At 43.3% G+C, this 26,349-nt stretch overlaps 1 protein-coding gene across 1 annotated transcript; it reads left to right on the top strand.

The window, feature by feature from the left end:
- Nucleotides 1-222: 222 nt before the first annotated feature.
- Nucleotides 223-8,440, top strand: LOC139919328 (uncharacterized). Its single transcript, XM_078285869.1, has 6 exons — nt 223-348; nt 2,158-2,286; nt 3,063-3,256; nt 4,653-4,800; nt 7,139-7,343; nt 8,139-8,440. Exons 1-6 carry the CDS (start codon nt 223-225, stop codon nt 8,438-8,440), a joined length of 1,104 nt encoding a protein of 367 aa, XP_078141995.1.
- Nucleotides 8,441-26,349: the final 17,909 nt, after the last annotated feature.

The raw sequence follows: 26,349 nt of genomic DNA, 5'->3' as shown, positions 1-26,349 counted from the left end.
TCTACACCACAGTCCGGTAGGTGGCGGTAATGCACCTTTAACGTTGCTTGAAAGGAAGTCAGAAATGCGCGCGAAAACGATCTGCCACTTCCGCTCAGGACCGTTCTTCCTGACAGACCGCAGACAGACGCAGAGATGGCGCTTGAGCCACACTACCAATTAATTAAAAACATGATGCTGCAAGCTAAAACTTTTAATGAAATATCTAGTACTTTGATTTCCATGGGTTTGGAGAAAGGTGCATCTGTCCCCAACGTTAAAAAGTTCTGCGCAAAGTACCATATCAGAAAAAATGGACTGGTGTCTAACACGCAATTGGAAGGCGCAATTGTAAAAGCTGTTCAAGAGGTAAGATAATATTAAGTACATATATAAGATGCTAATGTTACCTATATTTATACCTTAATGTAACGTTACAAGCAGCTAGAACCCCAAAATTTAGCACAGATAATTTAAAGAAAAATGCAGTTTGTGCTCGTTAAGCAAAAGGCATGCTTAACCAGCATAAAATAGAATTAGCACGAGATCCGGACGGGGTCTGCATTGTTGTAATAATATTAATAACAAGACTAGGCAAGCCTAGCTCTGCTGGACCCTGGATGCAGCTAGTTGGCCGTAGTTGTTTGACAAATTGCCACCGAAACCAACATTAGTACTAATTTGTGGGGAGAGAATGGCTGCGATAGTTAGAAATATTCATTATCAATTTGAATGTAACTGGTAGAATGAAACGATCGCACGGTATATATTTCCTGTCGCACAGGAGATATATATCTCCTGTGCGTAATGGTGCCATACCGTTGATTTACGCTTACAAGCATAAGATGGATTCAGACGGAGGAGATGATCCTGGTCGGGGATCAATGCTATCAGTATTGATGGTGAATTTGTGAAATCCTCATCTGATTCTGACACACCTGTGTCCACACCTTGAGGGGAAAAATGCGAGTGCAAGTCTGTGGTTTGACCGACTGTGTAGAAAACGGAGAGCTGTTTATCAAATGGAAGACATTTGTCCAAAGGCAGCACCGCACCAGTACACATCAGAGAATGACTCTTATTTCATCTATACTTATTTAATCTACTCTTATACTGTGTGACACTTATTCAGTCCATGCACTTTGCACTGAAACACGGGGAGAACATTGAATATTACGCACGGGACTACATGGCCAAACCAGCCTAAAACATTGTTCTAATCACGTTGTTTTTATTTGATTATATTTTGTATCTAGGCTTTATAATGTGAATACACTATTATTGCACTTTTTTATTTAGATAATATTTTATTGTACTAAGTCTCTTCACCACCTTACGCCCGCTCAGTACGTTGCTAGGTTACAACTGTTACAACGCTGAACCGGTTTCTTCAACATAAAAGCTTGAGTCTGCTCAATTACATAGGAGACACATTTCCATTCAAAACCTTTATTTTGCACATAAAATAACAAATTAAGCATAAAAACACCTAGCCAGTGCTGGTTTCTATTATTGCATGAAGATAAATTAGCTTTAATCTATATTCATAAAACGTTTATATCATACCACTTTTATTGTAAAGGCTAAACCGGAAGTCTTGGGTTTAGTTATCCTTGTTAGTGTAAAGGGTTAAAACATAATTATAGCTCATAGTATATAAAGGGTTAAAAAGACAAAGATTAAACAGTTCATGGAGTATAAAGTTAAAAATTTGATATGCATTATTAAAATGTGAATTTAAAAAAGATTAAGATTTATAAGAAAATAAATAGACGTTGAAAATTTAGGGATATGTTAAATAGATTATTTAAAAATAATAGATAAAAAAAATAGACACCCCTTAATTTTTTTTGGTTTTAGGCTAAGGAAATATAATTTCATTGTACATTCTGTCATCTATCATTATCATCTAACATTAGCTTAACACTAGGACGCGGGACTTTGAAATCCGAACTGCGATCTGACCACAGAGCTCGCATTGCAGTGTCAGGTGTGGACGCAACTCAAATCCGGCCTGTTGTGATCGGATGTTTGAATTCCGATTCCAGAAGTTGCATGCAAAGACTAGTGTAACCATGGCCTATGTATCTTTATGATCCTGTCACATATTTTTGTGTCCCAACTTCTGCAAAGGCAGTGTTTTTCAACAACTAAAACCTTATATTCTGATTTTTTTAGACAGGACCGACTTATGGTCGGAAGATGATGACTGGCTACCTAGCCAGCAAAGGCATCCATGCCTCTGAACACAGAGTTGCAGCTGCATTGCATGCTGTTCAGCCTCCATACCATGAGGAACGTCGCCAAGTAAGTTTGCACATGAACACCTTATTTGTCTCGAACTTTGAATTAAAAAGTAAATTGCAACATCCTGGGGTCTAGTCTAGTCTAGCCTGGAATCCAGACTGAAGCTCCGTTCGACTTGGATATATTACACTCCGCATTTCAGTCTGGCCTTGCTTGAGCTTATCTGTTTGTGCCAGAACACCAGGTGTCCGGGCCAATCAGCTTCCTTTGAGGAACTAGGGGAGTGGTTTAGGTTAGGTTAGTGATAGAGATGGTTGATCTAATCACCAGGTTTTTTTTCAACGCACATTGGTGCCACCCCTTTTACCATTGATTTGTATGACAGAGATTCCAGACCGAAAGCACTGATACAAATGTCAGAAAGTATAAACCAGTGCGATCGGACTGGATTACCAGGGTCAATTGACCTATCCACAGACTGCTTGGTTGCTTGGATACATTGTGGAATGTTGGGACCCTAACCCAGCATTCCACAATGTTTGACAGAGGTATCCAAGCAACCAATCAGCCTGTGGAAAGATCTTTCCCTCCCTCCCTCACGTCTTTTCCAGTCTATGTCAGTGCTGTCCAATAAAGCAGAACAATATCTTAAAAGGCTGTGTGCCATTAGCTAATTTTTTTTGACATCCAAAAGTCTAGCTAATCACATGACCTCTTCTTAAAAACAATATCCATTATCCCATTTCTCTCTTGTAAGTCTAATAGCCCTTGTAATTACAGTGGAACCACAACCATACAAGTCTTCAATTCTCATACATCTGTCTCATCTATCCTAGGGATTAAGGAACCTCAATCCTGTTCCATACAACGCGGCATATTTTGGTCAAAAACTCCACATGGATCAAAATGAGAAGATGGCCATGTATGGCGTCACATATGTTGTGGCCATAGATGGTTATAGTGGCAAAGTAGTTGGCCACTCAACCATGCCAATAAAAAATAACCTGGTTACATACGATGAAGTGTACAGGTGAGTAGGTACTAAATGTTTGTTGGTTGAATTCATCTACTTCATTGATTAAAGTTATTACCAACTTTACTTAAAAAGTTGATTTTTGGCATGTGACATTACTCTACTACACTACAGGTCCTTCCACAGTATTTCAATGTTGTTTGGGTACGTCAACGTCAACCCAGACCATCTAAACTGCTGCATCACTTCTCATTTAGCCACTGTGATGTATATCTGCTTGAATATTTAGGATAGTCGTCTTGCTGCATGACTCCTTTGGCATGGCTTCAGGTCACAGATGCATGGCCTGTCATTCCTCTATAGAATTTGAAAGTAAAAACGTAGAATTCACTGATTTCCTCATAATGGCAAGGTCACCAGGAGTAGAGGCAATAAAGCAGCCCCCCAAAATGATAATGCAATGACAATGTGAATAAGACACCTCTTGTTATAGCCAAAACCTTTGATATGCTGGTCCAAATATTCTTCCAGTGGACTTGTGGAGACTACTGAAATAATTTTGAATGGACATAATAAGTCAAAACTTGATCATTTTGGCCATAACAAGAGGTGTCTTATTTACATTGGCATTGCATTATCATCCACCATTATAACACTATACCTATCATTATGCATGGTGATGGGAGTGTCATTTTGGGGGGCTGCTTTATTGCCTCTGGTCCTGGACCTTGCCATTTTACTTTCAAATTCTATAGATGAATGACCAGCCATGCATCCGTGACCTGAAGCCATGGCAAAGGAATCATGCAGCAAGATGACTATCCTAAATATACAAGTAGATGTACATCATAGTGGCTAAATGAGAAGTGATGCAGCAGTTTAGATGGTCTGGGATATTTCATGTTTAGTCATTGTATTTAGTAAACAACCTCAATATATTCAAACTATTTGTGTTTTCCTTTAATCATGTCATGCTTTATCAGAAAATGTATCTTAGATGAAGATATAATAAAGATTTCTGCCTGAGGCGGCGTGGTGGTTCAGCGGTAATATCCGATGCGCTTGGCATCGTAAGTTGCCCACCGGGGACCTGGATCGAATCCAGGTCTTTCCGATGGGAGTAGGACGTCGCAATGAGAGAAGCACATTGGGCTAGCTGCTCTGAGGGAGGGTTCGGGTGGGACTCCCCAGGTTGCGCAAGCGGCGGAGGTCGGCAGTACACGGGTAATTGAAATAGAATAGGGTATAATTGGCCAGCAAATTGGGAGAAAACAGGGGGAAAATCAGAAATAAATCTCTAAATCATCTAAATCAAATAAAATGTGGAGTTTATCTTATTTACTTGTGATAGGATGTGGAACTTGAGACACTGCTTCAGGACAGAATGAACCGGCTAAAACTGTCTGGTTAAGTTCTTTTTTTCTTTTTTTTCCCCTTTTCACTGTTTAAGCAGGAATGCTGTTCTTACGTATGGCCTTTGGGATCAGCTCAGAGTGGACCATGGAGGAGAGTTTTACCTGTCACTCTATGTTCAAGACAAACTGTCAGAGTACAGGTTTAGCCAAGACAAGCCACCATATCTGCAGACGAAGTCGACAAGGGTACTTAAAAAAAAGCTTTTCTACACATCAAACAGTATTTCTTGCCTTTATATTATTTCATTCACATGTATATAATGACAGATCTTAACCTGAATTAATATTACACTCATGTCTGTTCAAATTGTTGGCCAGTGGGACAATCATGATGTATGCCTGTGGGAGTCTAGCTCCATGAAGATCGTATCCAGCAGTAATACACTGTAAAGTAGATAGGTCTGTTATTACCTCTTTCAATGACAAAGACTCAGAGCAATTTGCTCTGTTAATTATAAATTCTTATTTGTCATGACAGACACTCACTCAAACCCCTGCTTTTGATAAGTTTCATTCATGTAACCCAATATCACTTATGACACAGTCCTCAATCTAATGTTGCATTATGAAAAAGCCTGTGAAACAATTCAGAAATACATTACGTTTTATGTTTAAGTATAGCTGGCATCACCATGAATCCGTACAGTATACAGTGCCTCTCATAAGTATTCAGACCCTTTGTCAAAAAAGCCAAAATTAGCTCATGTTTAGTATTTGGTTGCATATCATTTGCATGCCATGACTTCCTGATGTCTGTGACCCATCAACATCAAAAGACTCTTGATATCTTATTTTCAGGTACTCTTACAAACGATACTATAACCTCTCTGCATTTGAATGGATCTCTATGGGAATTGAGTGGGTGGACTAGATTCAGCTGTAAATTACGCTGGTACAATATGGAACACATGGTTGGCTAAATGGTTGTAAGTCATGAAGGGTCTGAGGTATCAAATGAGCCTTGAACCATCACTCTGCTGCCAGATATGCGGTAGATGTGGACTAATCAATTTAAGGGTTGTTTCTCCCGACTCATTTTCCTATTGGACTCTATAGGAAAATTTCTCAGGAGAAGAAACCCATAAATTGATCCATCCACATCTACTGCATACCTGGCAGCAGAGTGATGGTTTGTGGCTTGTTTGATACCTGGTGACTTACAGCCATTTAGCCAACCATGTGTTCCATACTGTACCAGCGTAATTTACAGCTGAATCTAGTCCCCTCACTCAATTCGCTTGTAAGAGTAACTGAAAATAAGATATCAAGAGTCTTTTGATGTTGATGGGTCACAGACATCAGGAAGTCATGGCACGCAAAGGATATGCAACCAAATGCTAAACATTGGGTAAATTTTGGCTTTTTCGACAAAGGGTCGGAATAGTTATGCAATCAAGATATTTCTGTTTTTATTTTTAATTAATTTCTCTTTCACTTTGAAAGTGTAGTGTAGGCTGTGTAAATCAGTAGAAAAAGATCCTAATTTAATGTGTCAAAGTTCCAGCCTGCAAGGAAACAAAATGTGAGAACTGTGCAAGGGTCTGAATACTTATGAGAGGCACTGTAAATTCTTGGGATTTTGTTCTGTAAAAGTTGTATAAAACTCAAAATAACCTCTCAGAAAGTGCTCAAACTGGCCTGAAAAATCAGTCGGGTGAAAACTGTCTCTCAAAATGAAGATTCAATTAATGGGTTTTAAGTGGGCCAACCTTGCGAAATGTATGTTGAGTGACTCCCTATGATGATGGTGGTGAGTATAAAAATGTGCATTTGATCCAAGTTTTTATTGTCATTCTGAGTGTAGTATAGAGTCATTGCAATTGCACTACATGTTGTTCCAATTGCACTACATGTTGTTCCAATTGCACTACATGTTGTTGTTGCACTGTGTTGCACTTGTCACTTTATGAGAACACGTCAGTCCTGTGATTGTATGTCCTTTGTATTGCTCCGTTGACTTAGAGAAACAACATTTTGTTTCACTGTGTACTGTACTGTATATGAGGAAATGACAAGTAAAAGTACTTGACTTGACTTGACTTGGAATCAACACCAGTCGGGACACTTTCCCAAAATCTGGATTCCAAATAATTATCTCATTCTCTAGACACTCTGAAAGCTTCTTTAATTGGTTGGAACTGTGTGTTATCACATTAATGTCCAGTGATGATTCGAATGATTTTAAAGTGTCCACTGTGATTTTTTTGCATATCAGGCCAATAACTGTCAGAAAGGCAGAAATGTTAAATAAATACCTGAACATTCTACCAGTCGTGGTGCTTTTCAATGTGAACCAAATTCAATCCCACAATTTTTCCCTCCTTTTCTGGCATTTCAAAAAAAGTGGATAACTTTGGAACTCTCCACAACTGGAAGGAGATGTTGATGTCATTCATCATTAGGGTGTTTCAAAATTAATATTATTATTTCCAAATATGTGTTCAATTGACCAGGCATGACTGTTGACCTAAAAAAAACACCATGTCGATGTTTTTAAATTCCCTTCTGTTCTTCATTTTTGCAGAACCACAGGATCGAACGGGTGTGGCCTGAAGTGAACAACCGAGTCACCTATCCCTTGAAGGCAGCCTTGGTTCACCTCGTGGACCAAGAGGTTTTAGATATGGAGGACACCACAGTACGATACTGTGTCTCAAACCTGACCTGTCAGGTTGCCAGTATCGGACTGCAGCGGTTTGTTGATGCTTGGAATTGTCACACAGTTCAAGGTATTTGATCCAGTTTTGCAGTTTTCTCCACAACACGAAAATAAATTTCACTTGGCCAATTTTGGCAGTAGGAGCTGACTCCTATTTAGCTCGCTTGGAGCTCGCTGCGAGGATTCCCTCTCCCCTCGCGTCACCGTCATTTTTGTCATCAATCTACACACAATACCCCATAATGACAAAGCAAAAAGTAATTTTTTATTTTTGCAAATTTAGGAAAAATTAAAAACTGAATTATCTGATTTACATAAGTATTCATACTCATGTTTAGTATTTAGTTGCATATCCTTTGCATGCCATGACTTCCTGGTGTCTGTGACCCATCAACATCAATTGGATGTTAAATAACATAGGTTGCCAACAATACTGTACTGTGGAATTACAGTAGCCTGACGGCCAATAGAATCAGAGACGCACGCAGGAATGAAGACAGAAGACTTGTCTCAGTGCAAGTAGATAGGCTTAAACAATAAATACTGATACTGTAACATTAACAATGAATTACAGTACAACAGAATTTGTCCGAACATCATATCCTAATGTAATGTTACAATAGCAAGTGTATTGTCATACTGTGCCAATATTTTTCTTAACCACGTAACAACTGCCCTGCCTTTTCAAACGTCGGATGACTTCCTGATGTTATATTCTTTAGCGAGAGTGGCCTACTCCTTCATCTAATTTGGCTAATATTTTGTGTGCATAGGTGCATGTGTTGTTTTTTTTTTAACAACCAACTTTTTTCACAATAAACTTTATACAAAAAGTTAATTTAACATTCTCTTTATCTTGCTTAAGGCAAAGGGATTCCAAATGTCCTGGCCGAGGGTGGGTGCCAGATGAAAGTGCCCTCGGAACTTCTGCCAGGACCAACAGAGGCTTCTGACCTATATCACCAAGAGAGGGGGTCAAGTCTGACACGGGTGTCAACATTTGGCACCAACCCATTTGACACTCTGGAGGAGCAGCAAAATGCTGAAATGCTATTCAGTACCAAATACCCGGATTTGGGGAATTTATTTGACAGTTTAGTCAACAGACAGCCTGGGCCTTTCCAGGAAGCTGTGATGGAAATAATAGCTGTTTCGCGGAGACAGTAGTTTGGGCCTTTCAGGTAGGCAGTTTACGAGGTGAAGCTGGCAGGATTGGGAGGGGTGCCGGGCAGGTTTTGGTGTGGTCCCCAGAGAGAACCTATCAGGGCCCACTACTGTATATTGTTAATAAAATAATTTGTACACAAGTCTTGACTTTTCCATGTATGATCTTTCTGATCAAGATTACTTCTAAACACTGACATTCCCTGATTGTACTAGGTGATGTGTATGAATGCATGAACCACTTTTGTAAAAGTACATTGTTTATCCTCCTGAACATTTCCACACTTTAGATGTTATTTCTGTCTTCCTGGTGCACAATACAAATATGTACTGCCATTATATTGTTGGTGCAGCAGACTCCACAGAATAAGGAGCAACATGCAAGCATTCACACATGTTTGTTGAAGTCCAGGATTGCAAGACTATATTATCCCAATATTGGTCAGCTTTGTCCATAAACCTGTAACCCTTTAGCCCTTTTCAAATTGGCAAAAAGTAAGGTCTTGTTACAGGGTCTGACATGGCCTCTCTTGATGTCAGGGTGTAGTCTAATCTATTTTTCATTGCCCCCTGGTAGATAATCTTTGTGAATGCGTAGTTACATGCAATACCACTAGCCTAGCCGGCCAGACCTTGCAACCTATGGCTTTTCACTGGTCTGCATTCCCAACTTGAAAAGGTGTATGTGTCTGTGTACATGGGTAGTATGTGCCTCAGCCGGGGTTGCTGACTCGGCAGAGACCCCCCAAGACATCAGACATGGCATGGAGGACGTGGTTGAAGGGTTTAGTATCAGCACTGAACAGCTAATGAGCCGGGTGATCCAGGCACAGGCCCAGCGGCGAGGAGGACCACCCCGCTCACCGTGAAGTGTGGTCGGGCCCATAGCGGCCCAGTCTGGAGGGCCTCAGGGCCACAGGGCAGCGAGGAGGAAACCGAACCAAGTTGGGAGGTTGAGATTAAAAAAAACAGGAAAGGATAGTTGAAAGCAACATGGCAGCTACTTCACTTGGCCTAGTATGATATAGAGATTTGCAATGTGGCCCAATTTTGTCTGCAAGACACTTGATTTTAAAAAAAGTTCCTCATCACATTCAAATGTTCAGTTCGAGCTAAGGTGTTCATCATGTCACATAAATGTTTTGCAGACTTGCAATAAAAAAATAAAATGTTCTGAGCCCTTTGATCTAAAAAAAAAAAAAAAAAAAAAAAAAAAAAAAAAAAAGGTTTATTTGGTAGTAGCCTATTTTACTAGCTGGTATTACGTGTATAGTAAAATGAGTCAATAACGCCACATTTAATGATAGAGGAATGTAGATTTAATTTAAAATGTTTTTTTTTTTTTTTTTTTTTTAAATTATTATTATTAATATTATTTAAAACCATGTCAATGTTATAACCTTCACGGTGGGTGATGGGGACCTCGGCTGGTGACTTTATAGATGCTCTTTATTTGGGTAGGGAATATGGAATAGGGGTAACAGTTTCCACAATAACTATTAATTAATGCCACTCAACTAAAATAATATCACTATATATCACACTAACTAGCTAACTTTAGCTTAATCTGAAGCTACAGGCAACCAATTCATTCGCAAAGTGCCTCGTTCTCCTGACAGTAAAGTTCCCACACATTTCACTTTTATTTTGATGGTTTAATTTTACTTCCGGTTCATTGATTTCAGTCACCTGTGGTCTTTAATTCGCAAGGGAAAATTGAAAAATGGAAATTACACCAAACCAAAAACGAGCCGTTTTTTCCACTTTGTTCCACTTGATTTTCAATGTTCATGGACATTGGGAAAACGGAAAATGGGCCCGTTTTCTTGTTTTTTCGTTTTTGGTTTAAAACGGAAAAACGGAAAATGGGCCCGTTTTCTCGTTTTTGGTTTTTGGTTTTTGACAGGAAAACGGATTACACTTTAGTACCCTGACCTATAACACACTGATGGAAACGTTGATAAAATCTAGCCTATTGGAGAATGAAATTATCTATAATTTAAACAAACATTCCAAATAATAATTATAATGAAATTAATCTACTCTGAGGCAAATTTATCTTTCTTTATCTGTCCATTGTTCACACTAAATCTTCCATCGTTTCTCAAACAAACAGAAGCACATGGCTAATTATTATGCAGAATGACGTCATCGGACCTTCCCGGGTACAACGGAAGAAGCTGGCTGTCGGACCTTGCGGTCGGATATTTACTCTAACAATCCCACTTCCCTGGTTGGAATTATGCAGCGTTCCATGCAGCAGTGATATTACGATGGTAGTGAGGGCTTAATCCCCTAAGATGAACAAGCTACTCACGTTTTCTTCATGGACGCACATGGTCTGATGTTTGGAGCAGCCGAGTGTTGTAGTTGGTAAGTTACCGGATGTCAGTTCCGACAGTCATATATATACACACACAGATGCTCCCAATCAACCGGGGGGAACAGGGTGTGAAACATTAGGAGGCAGCAGGGCCGACTGATTGCAGGCCATGAATCTTTCTAACTACAGGGAGAGTGTATTTTCGGAGCAATGGGCGTTTGTTTTCGGGGGCTGTCGGACAAATGGGCTTTCGGTCCAATGGGACATTTTTCGGACTATTGGGGTTTCGGAATAATGGGCCGTCGGAACAATGGGCAGTCCCCCTACCAATGTAGGTATTCATATGTTTACCCTGTTAAATACTTAGAAATAATTTCAGTTACTGCTAGCTGTTTCAGTCTGGTAACTTTTATTCAACAAAACATCACACAGCTCTTGCGCATGCCTACACGTCAGTAACCGGGGCCTTGAACTCCGCCCACAATAACATCCTGGTCAACATGTACTTTCTCAAAGCTCCAACAGGTGTCACTAAACAACAGGCATCAAACATATGTCTATATGTAACATCTGCTTTCCTTTAGCTGTTGGAAATATTAACATGCTTAACTTATAAACGATTCCCTTTTGACTTCTCTAAAGTGCATGCAAACATTTCACAATGTAGAAACTGCATAACATTACAGATTATGTCTGCTGTCTTTTCTTTTTTTTTTTGTTTTGTTTTGTTTTGTTTTGTTTTGTTTTGTTTTGTTTTTTCTTCACAAGGAATAAGGAGCAGTCCAGCAGTCCTTTGTAACATTGTCTTTGTATATGTGCTGGAATGTGTATGTGTGTGTTCTTTTCAATACCACCTCAAAGTCACAAGTTCAGTCTTTGCGGTGGCCGTGACAGGCAGCCACTACGTGAGTAGACGGCACGGCCTGTCGTGCACATGGATTCCCCCGGCGTCAAGCATCGTCCCTGCGCCGGTGCCCCTGGAGTGAGAGGAGGTTCCCCTTCGCCTGCATCGCCCTGACCTGAGAGACTCCTCGTCTCGACTGAGGTCGTCTCTCCGGTGACATGACCCTGGTCAGGACTGCTCTGCTCTGGCAGTCCCAACTGTTGTGTTTGGGCTGAGCGCTTTGCAACACGCAGATCCACTCGGTTGCGTCTGTAAAGTGTGCCATCAACATCCACCACGAATGAGCGAGGAGCGACCTTCTGGAGGCATTGGCCTAGTCGCCATCGTCCTGTGCGATCACCTGGAAGAGGCCTCATTCTTATGTGATCTCCAACATTCAGCTCCGGAAGGTCCCTGGCAGATGTGTCGTAGAATGATTTCGCAAGCCGCCGTTTCTACCGCAACTTCTCTGTCACTCCGTCCACTACACCTGGTAGAAGCAAACTGTCTGCGACCGGCAGTGAAGTTTTGAGCCTACGTGACATTAAACGTTGGGCCGGGCTGCTGTCTAACCCCTCTGTGGGTGTGTTGCGCCAGTGAAGGATGGCCAACCATGCATCCGTGCCATCCAATTTCGCCCGCTTGCAGAGCGATTTTACAATCTTAACGGCCGACTCGGCTTTGCCGTTCGATTTTGGATGTCGGGGTGAGGACGTGACATGGGTAAATCCCCAGCTCGCAGCAAACCTCCTGAATCGGTCGCAAGCGAACTGCAGGCTGTCATCAGTGATCACTCTGTCTGGCTGTCCATAACGCGCAAACTGGGCTTTGCAGCGCGTGATGAGCGTGTCAGCTGATAGATCCGGCAGATGGTCGATTTCCCAGAAATCCGAGTACTGGTCCACAAGGATGAGAAAGTCTTTGCCAGCATATGAAAAGACATCCATGCTCACCGTTTGCCACGGACGTACTGGTATATCATGCGACATCATAGATTCCTTCTGCTGGGCTCGTGCATACTCATTGCATGCGGAGCAGTTTGCCACAAAGTCCTTTATCTCCGCTCTCATGTTTGGCCAGAAAAGCGTATCCCTGGCCCGTCTATAACATGCCTCCCCACCAATGTGGCTAGTGTGTATGCGTTTGAGCAGTTCCACCCTCAAGGCCTTCGGAATAACGACACACTGCCCCCTGTACAGCACCCCGTTTTGAACATTCAGCTCATCCCTAAAGGGCCAGTATTCCCGCACTGCCAACGGGGTGTCCTCCTTGAAATCAGGCCACCCACTGAGGATCACAGATGTCAGCTCTTACATCATCCGTTTCTGTGTGCTGCGCAATTTGGCGGAATCTGAAGGCCGTAACATCCAGGTGCTGTGCTTGGTCTAGCTGTGAGTACCCAGTCTGAGTGCTGTCCATGGTACACACAGCATGTCGCACGTATGGGGTGTCAGACCCGCGGCACGGTGGCGTGGCCCTGCTCAAAGTGTCGCTGACATACATCTCGGGCCCTGGCTTGTACACAACATAGAGATTGTAACATTGCAGCTGCAGCAACATGCCCTGGAGACGTTTTGGTGCGCTCAGGAGGGGTTTTTTGAAAATAGTGATCAGTGGTTTGTGGTCCGTTTCTGCGGTGATCGTTTCCCTGCCATATAAGTATTGGTGGAATCTCTGGCAGGCGAAAACTATGCTCAAGCACTCTTTCTCTATTTGGGCGTAGTTTTGCTCTGTCTGTGTCAGAGCTCTCGAGGCAAAAGCCACGGGTTGCCCCCCTTGCAACAAGCAGCACCCCAGACCGGTCATGCTAGCGTCGCTCTGGATCGTAACAGGCTTCGTGATGTCATAGTATTTGAGAACAGGTGTGCTGGTGACCAGCCGCTGTATTTCACGCACCGCATCGTCATGTTTGGGCAACCAATGCCATTCAGTGTCCTTATCCAGGAGCCTGCGGAGTGGCTCACAGATCTCTGAGAGCTTTGGCAGGAATTTTGCAAGGTATGTGACGAACCCAATGAAGCGTTGCACCGCTTTCGCGTCCGTGGGCGTCGGCATCTCCAACACAGCCCGTGTTTTCTCAGGGTCGATTTTCAGACCTTCCTAGGACAGTATGTGACCGTGGAAATGTACGGCTCTGAGCTTGAACTGCAGCTTGCGCTCACTCAGTCTGAGCTTCACTGCCCTGCATCGTTCCATGAGAGCGCTCAAGTTGTTGTCATGGTCCAGTTCGGCTTCCGCATCCGTATCACCACACCCGACCACCAGGATGTCATCAGCTATCGGTTCGATGCCAGCCAGGCCTGATAGCAGTTCATGCTGCTTGCGCTGATAGATCTCAGGCGCTACTGAGACCGAATGGGAGTTTGAGCCATTTCATTCGGCCCCACGGTGTCCAGAAGGTCGTCAGACGGCTACTTGCGTCGTCGAGCTTGCACTGTAGGAAGGCATCGCGAGCATCCACCAATGTAAAAATACGAGCCTTGGGCAGCTTATACAACACGTCTTCCAGTGTCGGCATATGGTAGTGAGACCTCAGTAGTGCTTGGTTGAGAGGCTTTGGGTCAATGCAGAGTCTTATTTTTTCTGGCTTTGCAACAGTCACCATATTACTTATCCATGCTGTTGGCTCGGTCACCGGTGCGATGTTGCCAGCTCTGACATGTCTGTCCAGTTCTTCCTTGACTCTTGCTTTCAAAGCTACTGGGACATTCCGTGGTGCACACTGTACCGGAGTTACATTAGGGTCCAGATCAAAGTGTATCTCGCCCGGGACCGACTCGATTGGGTCCTTAAAGACATCATGGTAGTCTTTTTACAGTTGGTCCTTTGTAAGGGGCGCAGACTGACTTGCATCGACATTATTCAGCTCATCTGGAATCGTGAAGGTCACGAGGCCCAGACGTTCACATGTGTCCCCGGAGAGAAGAGGCTTTTGCTTGGTTTCAACTATCTCAAAGATGAGGTTGTGCTTTCCTCCCTGGATGACACATTCTGTGTGGAATTTCCCCAGTGATGGCATAAATTTCCCGGAATACAGTTTCAGCCTGGTTGTGCTCAGGCGTAACGCTGTTCTGGGTGATAGCTTCTCTTTGGTCTTGCGGCCCATAACATTGCAAGTGGCGCCTGTATCTAGCTGGCATAGCTGCCTTTTCATATTCAGATGCAGGTGCACAAACCATTTGCGCCCCTGGGATTTCGCAGTACCAATGCATTCAGTGACTTGAAACAGTCTATCGTCTGTACCTGAGTCCCCTGCCCCTTGCTCGACATCTTCAAGCACATTCACTCTTTTTATTTTGTCGGACCTGCTGCTAGCCTGACATACTTTGGCAAAGTGATTTGAAATGCCGCATGTTCGGCAAGTCTTACCGTAGGCTGGGCACTGCTCTCTGCCCCGCTTGTGGCTGTTTCCACAATATTTGCAGTTCCACTGTGGATCTCTCCCCGCCATTTTCCCTTGAGTTTTGCGCCTCTCGCTTTGCTTGTCCATGGCATTCACACTGTCTGTCTGTGCCTGCGGGCCCTCGATGATTCTCATGCGTGTCTCTGTCAGTTCTGCAAGCCGACAGATGTCTACTGCCGCAGGTAACGTCAGGTCTCGTTTGCGCAGCAAGCGCCTTCTGGTGCCCTCACTTGCAACGCCTAGCACGAGCCTGTCTCGAACCAGCTCGTCCTTTAGCTCTCGGTACTCACAAGCTGATGCTCTTTCCTTTAGCCTCGTTAGAAAGCTGTCTATTGGTTCATCAGTTTCTTGTTTGCAACATCCAAACGTGTATCTCTCGTAAATCACATTCTTCGCCGGCTTGAAGTAACCCCCCAAAGCATCCAAGATAGCAACTGGGTCTGTCTTTTGTTCTTCGGTCAATGTGAGGCTATGCATGTAGACATGACGGCACTCGTTACCCATTAGCCGTCTCAGCGAGGCCGCCTGAACTTCCTTCGACTTCTCTCGCAGACCTGTTGCCAGCAAAAAGTCCTCAAACTCCGCCCAAAAAACCTCCCAGTTCTTTGCCAAATCCCCGGACATACGCATGCCCTTGGGCGCCGGAATACAGTTACTCGCCATGGCGTGGTTTTATTTGACGGAGCTAAACCGCTTCTGACACCATGTTTCAGTCTGGTAACTTTTATTCAACAAAACATCACACAGCTCTTGCGCATGCCTACACGTCAGTAACCGGGGCCTTGAACTCCCCCCACAATAACATCCTGGTCAACATGTACTTTCTCAGAGCTCCAACAGGTGTCACTAAACAACAGGCATCAAACATATGTCTATATGTAACACTAGCTACCCATTCTATGCTATGTCACAGCCCAGGCTCAATGGACTTGACAAAAAGGGGAGACCACATGTTTCAAAATAATACAACAAAATATTTATTATAACCTAAATAAGTAAATTATCCAAAATGAGAATAAGGGTGTAAGTCTGTAACATCAGTAGTGAATGCATTGCCTGGGTGAGTGTGAAGTGTGGTGTGGGGGTGTTGTATGGTGAAGGAAAAGAACCAAAAAGGGAGCATAAGCTCAAACCATCCAAAAGGGTGGAGAGGAGAAAGAGAATGAGGGAGAGAGAGCAGCCGTCTTAAATAACCGGGATCCACCCATCCCAGGTGCCCCACATCAACATCAGGGACACTCCCAACTCTGCCTGTCAATCACCTGCAACAGAAACACAACCAGGAAGCACATAACAGAGTGGGAGGGCTGTCGCACCCCCCCTCTTAAGAACTGGGTCCCACCCAGTACCCAATTGAAGAAAATACAAAATGTAAGAAATAAGTTTCCCTTTTCCCAAGACAGGAAAACAATTATATATACACACACACAACAGTCCCCTGTAGCCAATAAATTAGGTCTACACAAATATATTTAACATAGTAGGCATACATTACCATTATAGTTTAACACTCAACTGAATACTACCCGGCTACTCCAGACACCAGTCTAACGTTCCCGTTTCCACCTCAGCAACCTACCTAGGAGCAATTTAAGAGGAGGGAGAAGGACAGAAGACAAGAAAGCGGAGGAGGCAAAGTTTAATACAGTGAATTATAACAACTCATGGCAAAAGCCCACAGGACAGAGCATCTGCAAGCATTATCTACGCCTTTAATGTGGCGAACGTCCAACTGATAAGGCTGCAGAAATAATGCCCATCTCATTAGCCTTTGGTTGGGGTTTTGCAATGACCGTAAGAATGTGAGGGGGTTATGGTCAGTATATACCACCAAGGAAGCCACGCCACCCCCAACATACACGTCGAAATGTTGGAGACCCCAAATAAGTGCAAGTGCTTCTTTTTCGATGACAGAGTAACTCAACTGATACGAGTTGAACTTTTTGGAAAAGTAACCAATTGGCCGATCCACCCCGCTGTCATCGGCCTGCAACAGCACTGCACCGGCCCCAATATTACTGGCATCCACATGAAGCTTGAAAGGGTGGTCCATACGTGGCGCAGCCAGTACTGGGGCAGAGCACAGGAGAGACTTCACATTTTCAAAAACACTTTGACAATGGGAAGACCAGACATATTTGGCCTGAGCCTTCAGCAAATTTGTCAACGGTGCAACCACAGAAGAAAAGTTTTTACAAAAACTCCGGTAATAGCCCACCATTCCAAGAAAACGCATGAGGGCTTTCTTGGTAGTGGGTGGTGGAAACTGCTGGATGGCTTCCACTTTGGCTTGTACCGGACGCACTTCACCTTGGCCCACCACTTTACCAAGGTAAGTCACAGTGGCCTTCACAAATTCACATTTTGCCAGGTTGATGGTTAAGCGTGCCCAAACCAGCCGATGGAACAGCGCGCACACCCGCTGGAGATGTTCTTCCCAGGTATCGCTGTATACGACCACATCATCTAAATATACGGCACAACCGTCCAGCCCAGACACAACACGGTTCATAAGCCGCTGAAAAGTGTCCGGCGCGTTCCTCAACCCAAACGGCATTACTGTATAAGAGTACAAACCCGCAGGTGTAATAAATGCGCAAACCTCACGCGCTCTTTCAGTTACTGGGACTTGCCAGTATCCTTTCAAAAGATCAAACTTACTAACATAATGCGCAGAACCCACCTAATCCACACAATCTTCCATTCGAGGAAGAGGAAAGTAGTCTGGCTTAGTTACATTGTTAACCTTGCGAAAATCTGTGCATGGTCTAAAAGTCAAGTCCGTTTTTTTAACCAAAACGCACAGCGAGGCCCAGCTGGAATGACAAGGTTCAGCGATATTATTTTCTAACATGTACTTCACTTCTGATTCCAGGTGCTCCCATTTCTCAGGACTGACCCGATAGAAACGTTGACGGATGGGTTGCGCATCCCCAACATCCACATCATGTTCTATCAGATTGGTGCGTGAAGGGGTATCTGAAAAGAGAGGACAACTTTTGATCAAACTGGTCATTTCATCCCTCTTAGGATCGTCCAAATGCCCCAACAGCACCTGCAAATTACTGAGAGCTTCTGAATTTGACGGCCCCGCAATACACCCTCATCAGGTGTCACCTCTCCATCCCCCTCATAAGCTGCCACCATATGAGATGAGGTTACAGTATCTGTACATGTTAACAGAACAGGTCGAACACCCTTAGACACCTCTGTCGTTACTTCAGGATCCTCTACTGAAGAAACATAGTAAGGTTTCAAAAGATTAATGTGACACAGCCTAGTGGACTTCCTCCGTTTTGGCATCTCTATCAAATAATTTTGTTCAGAGATTTGCCGTATCACATTAAAAGGACCAGTGTATTTTGCCTGGAATGGTGACCCAGCAATAGGCAACAGAGCCAGAACTTTGTCTCCTGCACTGAATTGCCTAGGTTCTGCACGGCGATCATAAAGCCGCTTTATTTTTTCTTGTGCAATTCCAACGCTGCATACAACCTATGTCTAAACCCATTGACATAACTTAATAAGTTTTGTGGGGGTTGTGGTGATTTCCAACCATCAAACAGTACAGCTAACGGACCACGCACCGTATGCCCAAAGACCAAGTCATTTGGGCTAAAGCCTGTACTCTCTTGTACCACTTCTCTCGCAAACAAGAGTAGCCATGGCAACCCTTCCTCCCAGTCACCACCCAACTCTGTACAGTATGCACGCATCAAAGACTTCCAAGTCTGGTGAAAACGCTCAAGCGCACCCTGGCTTTGTGCATGATACACCGACGCCTGGTTGTGCTTGATGTGAAGTTGTTTCAAAACTTGAGCAAACAACCGAGATGTAAAATTAGAGCCCTGGCCACTTTGTATCACACGGGGTATGCCAAACACTGAGATGAACTGTGTCAGAGCCCTGACCACCGATTTGGCGGTAATAGTGCGGAGCGGATAGGCAGCTGGATATCGGGTTGCCTGGCACATTACCGTCAACAAGGAAGTGCTCCCCGACCTTGACCGAGGCAAAGGACCAACACAATCAACAATCAGGTGTTCAAACGGCTGACCAACTGCAGGAATGGGATAAAGAGGTGCAGGTTTTAATACCTGATTAGGCTTGCTGGTAAGCTGACATGTGTGACATGTTTTTATGTAACCAGAAATATCCTGTTTTAGGCGAGGCCCAAAAAAATGACGCAGTACACAGTCATAAGTTTTACGCACACCCAAATGTCCTGCCACGTTGTCATGTGCTACCTTAAGCACTGCCTGCCTGAACTTTGACGGCACCACTATCTGAACTATTGGATCCCCAACAAAATTCTCTCCATGTGGCACCCATTTCCTTACCAACACCTCATCGTGGAAGAAGTAACCCTGGGCAGCGGTTTCCATTTCATCAGCAGCCAGAGCACTGTCACAAAGCTCCTGTAGAGATGGATCAGCTCTCTGCAACCTTACCAAATCAGAATGAGAGACAGACAAAAATTCCACAGGCAAAGATATTTTCAACTGGTGAGTATTTACATCCTCCTGACCAGAATCAGATGCAGCACAACTCATTGCACGCATCACCGCACATGATGTAAATACCTCAGGAAAGTCTGGAACGCCTTCCACAGGTTCCGGAAAAAGAGAACCTTTAACCAGCACCTGTGTCACCACATGCAGTGGACCCCCAGCCCAGATCCGGTCACCCGCCAAGTCATTACCCAGAATGACATCAACACCATCCACAGGCAACTGAGGGCGCACGCCAATCCTTACTTCTCCCTGCAACAAATCTGAGAGAAGCTGCATTCTGTGCAGGGGAACAGCCAAAATTTTCATCCCCATTCCCCTTACCAATACAGAATTTCCAGTATCTGACTCAACCGAAAATGACAATACTGACTCCCGAACAAAACTGTCCAACGCCCCCGTATCTCTCAAAATCCTAACAGGGATTCTCTCGTCACTGCCCACAAGTGAAACAAAGCCATGCGACATGAAAGCAGCATAACCATCACTACACTCCGGACTCGGATCTACAGAGTGCACCTGTAACTGAGGAGAGACAACTGGACTCGGAGCAGCACAAGCAACTGATTTTATTTGTGTCCCATTAGACTTTGCTTTTGACTTTAGAACTGGACACTCGTTTTTCCAGTGTCCACTGCGTTGGCAGTAATTGCAATTTCTGCAATCACCTTTAGAAGATGCTGGCTCTGAAGCTGCCTTAAAACTTTTTGGACGAACAGAAACATCCCTACAGCCCGCCTCACCATCATTACGCAGCTCTCCAAAACTGTTCTTCTGCGTCAAGACAAACTCATCGGCCAAAACCGCTGCTTCACTAGGAGTTTTGACCTACCGCTCATTCACATATGTAGCAATAGAGTCAGGCAAGGAATTTTTCAACTGTTCCAGAATCACCAGATCACAAAGCTCAACAAATGTGTCCACACCTGAAGCAGAACACCAGCGGTTAAAGTGAGACACCAAATCTCGTGCAAACTCTGTATGTTTGACGATCGGTTTTCCTCCAGACTCTAAACCGCTGGCTATACGCCTCCGGAACCAACTCGTACGCCTTCAAAACAGCGCTTTTAACTTTGGTGTAATCACTACCCTCAGAAGGACTTAGAGAGGAATATGCTTCCTGCGCTTTACCTGTAAAAACACACTGAAGCATCAAGGTGCGCTCTACATCAGGCCAATCACGTGCGTCCGCAACGCGCTCAAACAGTGAAAAAAATGTGTCTGGATCCTTTTCATTAAATTTTGGCAACAACCTTAAATTACTGATGATGTCAAAACTATTATGATTTGTGGAACCACCACTTCCCCGACATGACACATCAGACAACTTACCCTCTTTGATCAGATTCAGTTTACACTGTTCCAATTTTGCCTGCTCAGTCTGGTATTTTATTTTTTCCAGTTCCAACTGGAGTTCAAGTTCCTTTTGCTGTTTAAATTTATCATGCTCAAGTTGCATCATCAACAACTCTTTTTGCTGTTCAAAATTTAGACCCACTGGACTACAAAAAGGCTGATCCCTTTCCTCCATCTTAAGGACTCCAGCATCCACTAAATTTGCTCTCAAAATGGCTTTAATTTGATCTTTTAACTGTTTATCACCCACTTCAACCTTATAGTACTCAGCTATTCTCAACAGCTGTTCTTCAGTACATTGATCCAGTAAGCGCTCACAAGGAGAATCAAGAAATTCATCCACAACAGAAGCCAAGACCAAACTGCAACCCTAACATAGGCTGAAAGCTAGAGCAAAACAAGGCCAAGTGTTTTAGACTCAACAAATGCTGGCATTACGGTGTCAAATATAAGGACCAGGATAGCCAAACCACATAAGGAGACTCCCCAGCCCTAAAATAACTAATAAACACAGCTAACTAACCAACCTCAGCCCTAGTCTTCAGGCAGCTAATTGTGGGGGGTACTTACACACTCTAAATCAGTGGGGCTGGAGAGCAACTGGCGAGCCAGTGACCCCCAGAAGCCACTGAGGTGTTCCCGAGACAAATGCTCTACCCACTTTCACCGCCACACTAGAATTCACCAAGGAAAGCCCCCTAAACAGGACCCCCCGCTGAGCCTAACAGGGGGAAAAGTAGTACCAAGTATTCACAACAGTAATTCAACATCAACCTCAGAACACTCACTTTATATCAACCATGAGCAAAACTAGAAAACTGGGGACAACTCATGCTCTCACCTCAAATCCACCACAACCAACCTAACAAAGAATGTGTGTGAATCTCCCCCAATATGCCTTGATACCCAGCCAGAGTAACCTGCTGAACACTTATAATCGCTACTGAGCCAAACTCAACAAAACTTATCCCGGACGAGCCCCCATTTTGTCACAGCCCAGGCTCAATGGACTTGACAAAAAGGGGAGACCACACGTTTCAAAATAATGCAACAAAATATTTATTATAACCTAAATAAGTAAATTATCCAAAATGAGAATAAGGGTGTAAGTCTGTAACGTCAGTAGTGAATGCATTGCCTGGGTGAGTGTGAAGTGTGGTGTGGGGGTGTTGTATGGTGAAGGAAAAGAACCAGAAAGGGGAGCATAAGCTCAAACCATCCAAAAGGGTGGAGAGGAGAAAGAGAATGAGGGAGAAAGAGCAGCCGTCTTAAATAACCTGGGATCCACCCATCCCAGGTGCCCCACATCAACATCAGGGACACTCCCAACTCTGCCTGTCAATCACCTGCAACAGAAACACAACCAGGAAGCACACAACAGAGTGGGAGGGCTGTCACAGCTATGCTCATCATATTTGCTGTACACCCATCCAGCTTGCTGGTTCCTGGCACCGTGCTCCATTACAGCGGTCCGTTCACTGACTTTGGCCGATTGTGTCGAGGTCAGACCCGGACGTCTGTTATATGTTTTAACAACGTGTAATTTACATGATAATCCTGATATACTCATAACCACTTTTGGCCAGGGACTGATGTTTGCTGGGTTATTTATATACACACATACTAAACAATCATGCAACAACTCATCGCCATTAATGCATAAACCTTAATTGTTAAGACGTCCCACCCCGACGCCAAGATCCACTTTAAAATCAGTCCCAAAATGATCCAATTAACGTCCTAGTCAGAACTGGGCGTCTATATAACGTCTTAACAATGTATCCTCTGGACCTGGGACTACTGGAATCATGACGTTTTTCTTATAATAAAAAACAAAAACATTAATCCTGACTTTTGGACAATATTTTATTTTTAATACAAACTTGCCAACAACAGCAACAACTATGAACACAGTACCAAAATATAAATAAAATAAAATAAATTCTGGTCAATGGTGAACATGTTTTATCTAATGCTCAGTATACAGTTCACACTGTTTTCACAAACTCCTTTTATGCCCACCACCCCCAGCTCTTCCTGGAGCATGTTTGAGGTGTTCCCCAATGGCTGCATCTATGTCATGCTCTGTGGCACTGGAGCTCCACCTCTTCACAGCATCTGAAGGAAGAGAAAATAAACATGTTAATACAAAACAAAAGTGAAAAAGCAAAAACACACAAAAAAAAGTGGTTATTTGCATTTGTGAGAGGTCAATTGATATTTACAAAATTGTTTATGTTTATTATTTTGGGTATTTCCTACTGTTAACTGTTTTGTGTTGTTTATCAGACCCAAAATTTATTTTTGTATAATTCTATATAATTAATAATATATAATTTAACAGGTTAATTTACAATTGCATACATATTCATTTTTATGCAGGTAATGTCTAGCCAAACATTTGGCTAGTTAGTTCAAGTCTGCATATTCGTTTTTTTCGGAAACCAATTAGAGTCAATGATAGCAAATTTTGATTGAAAACACAATACGTTAAAAGTAATCTATGCGTAATGAAGACAAACATCCACTGCATGTGCATAGATCTGACAGAGTCTTTCAAAACGACTGCTAACGGAGCATTAGCCTGCAAGCTAATGTTAGCCAAATTCAAATCCCTGTTAAGTTGCATGGTGGAAATGTTACACCGTGAAAGTTAACTAACGTTACAACTCTGGCATGTACATCAAAAATTTACCGGCCGACAGCTGTCGTGTCAGCCAATGCCTGCAGAATTTCTGTTGAGTCGGTTGAATCTCACAAAATCATACACACACACCTACGCGCCCACCATGTTCTCTCTCGTCTTCTTCAGTCTTGAGCACGAGACGAGGTGACACAAGAGGTCTCGCGAGATATGATGGTCATATCGTGTGTGTACGGTGTGTATCGCGAGATCAAAGACAGCTTGGATAAAGACTTGGCTCTTACAAACACCACAGGCTTAAAACGATGAGACAGGAATATACTTTACATGTATATACACATAAATGGCATAAACGTGTTTTTTATATTTAAAAAATGGGCGTCAAGTAATACTAGTCTTTGTATGTGGAGTGGACGTCACAGTGTGGCCGTCTGATCACAACCATTTCATAACCAAATAAATTGTCAATCAAATGTCGTATTCAACAAAAAAACAAAGACACATGCATTTGCTTTTTTCAGAGCAATAATATGATCAATATTTCTTGGTTTGTAAGAGAGGGTCTGACTGGACCATTATTGGACGTGGAAACAACGTCACCATCTGGCCGTCCGCCTCATAACCACGTTGCAGTTTTTGGTGTCCGACCGGAACCATTTTTGGCCATCATTCAAATGATGATTTACGAAACACAAGTTGAGAGGTGTTTGCGTGTGGATGGCAAAAACACATTTATGGATTATACCTACGAACACAAATTGAGAGGTTGAGAGGGTGTTTGCGTGTGGATGGTAAAAATAATTGTGGATTATACTTTTGTGTTTGTTTTTTTTGATAGAAATCTACCTCCATAAGCCTGCGACACTTGGAAGAACGAGCAAAGTTGATACTGGTAAGGAAAAAAGAATAAAGTTTGCATACTGGTCATGGATGTATTATGATACCGGTAACGTTAACGTTAGTCCAAGTATATCTGCCCTTGACTCTGGCCATAATTTCAGCACTCACGCTTGATAGCCTGCTAGCGCTAACGTTAGCATTCATCATTCAAATAACATTACGTTAACTAACGTTAGCCGTCTTGAGGTCATGGATGGGTAATGCTATCACAGTTCGCTAGCTTAGTTAACTAAGAAATGCAAGCTATCATTTCTAAAGTTATTTTGTTGGGGGAATTGACGTTAGCTACCATAAGTAACGATACAGCTAATGTTATGTTAGCATGTAATGCTATGTTAGCATGCATGCGTTAAAATGCATTTGCTCTGCTGAGTGTTTTTAACGTTAAAGTTATCTTCAACAATGGCCGCGAGGAGCCTAGCAAACATTTGTTAATGATGGCGCCTAGGGTTAGGTACCGTTTGTTAATGGTGCACGTGGCGCCTACATTACTATGCCTAGCTAACATTTGTTAATGGTGCCTCCATTATTTGGTAACGTGAAGCGTTTTGGTAACGTGGTAAGGTGTAGCCTGGCTGTTCACACCAGAAGCGCATTTCTCCGCACCAGTCAACAAGCGATTCTGCTCCTCTGCTCTTTTCTAATCACACGTAGAGCTGATGTCTGCGTGTGTGTGTGTGTGTGTGTGTGTGTGTCTGCTCGTCTCACTCACTCTCTATTTAGACACAACTGACAAATATGTGGAATAAGTACGTAATTTAAAAAAACACAATCACAAACAGCAGTGATACTATTTCTAACAAGAAATTGATATTTCAAAACATTTGTTTGTGTGGGGCATTAAATGGATGATAAAATATTGATTAACCAGTAAAATAGTTAGACGCAAGGTTGAATTTTATACATTTGTAACAGATAACATAATAAATTGTATTAAATAATCTCAACATTTGTTTGGATGATCAATTCGTGAACTAATGATAAGTATATGCCATAAAAATGTGTTAGTTAGGCCTAACTGTTTTGTGGTCCGTTTTGACCGGTGCTACATTCGTCCCCCAGTGCTACTTTTCGTTGTTGCTAAGTGGGGTCCTCCAGCATCTGGAAGCCGACCAATCTGGGGGGAACAAGGTGGCTCCAGCATGTGGAGAGAGCTCTTCCATCCCTTGTGAAGGACTACGCTGTGCAGTGTTTCCCCTAGAATTTTTTTAGCCCTGGTGGTACGCACCGAAAAAACCCTAACAGACGAGGCGTGCGGGATGGCATATTGGCGCGGTCTGCTTCGGTCAGATGGCGCAGCAGGCGATCTGCAATTTATAATTGCGTTCAAATGTTTGTTTGCTTGGTATTCAAGACTTATAACAAAGTGATCACAAGGAGAGGATGACTTAATAAGCTGCATTTATTGCATAAAAATAAGCTGTGTAACCTATGACCGGCGCGGCCGGTCTGAACGGTCAAATCGGTTAACATGGGCGCCGAAAGGAAACTGGCTGCGCTTCGCGGCGCTTCTGCATGCGGTCTGAACCCGGTGTTTAGGACGCGGTGTGATAGCAGTGGCACGCGCATCGCGTCAAGAGTTTCCAAGGCAATGATACAGAGGTTGACTCACATTTCGGAACAGCGCCGCACAGAGGCTCCCAAACGCAAATGATTATTGATTTCCGAATGAATGGGTATTTGGCGTTATTTTTGGCATTAAAAAAAATATTTTTTTGGCCTGGCGGGGGTTCTCGTTGGCCTGGCAGACCGCCAGGCCTGTACAATTATAGGGGAAACACTGCTGTGGTGTTGGCACATATGGAGAACACCATTGAAACCAGGCAAGTCATTGTTGTGGCGAAGATTCACCTGTTTTTCAATTTGCATTTGCATTACTGGGTTATATTCTC

This window comes from Centroberyx gerrardi, chromosome 9 (assembly GCF_048128805.1).
Source record: "Centroberyx gerrardi isolate f3 chromosome 9, fCenGer3.hap1.cur.20231027, whole genome shotgun sequence".
NCBI classification, from domain to species: domain Eukaryota; kingdom Metazoa; phylum Chordata; class Actinopteri; order Beryciformes; family Berycidae; genus Centroberyx; species Centroberyx gerrardi.
This window is presented reverse-complemented; position numbering and strand designations above follow the sequence as displayed.

Excerpts from the sequence above, each read along its gene's own strand:
- LOC139919328 (XM_078285869.1), top strand. The coding sequence starts at position 223 with ATGGGTTTGGAGAAAGGTGCATCTGTCCCCAACGTTAAAAAGTTCTGC. Across the intron at positions 4,801-7,138 it reads TGCAGACGAAGTCGACAAGG|AACCACAGGATCGAACGGGT; the intron begins GTACTTAAAAAA and ends TCATTTTTGCAG. Across the intron at positions 7,344-8,138 it reads GAATTGTCACACAGTTCAAG|GCAAAGGGATTCCAAATGTC; the intron begins GTATTTGATCCA and ends ATCTTGCTTAAG.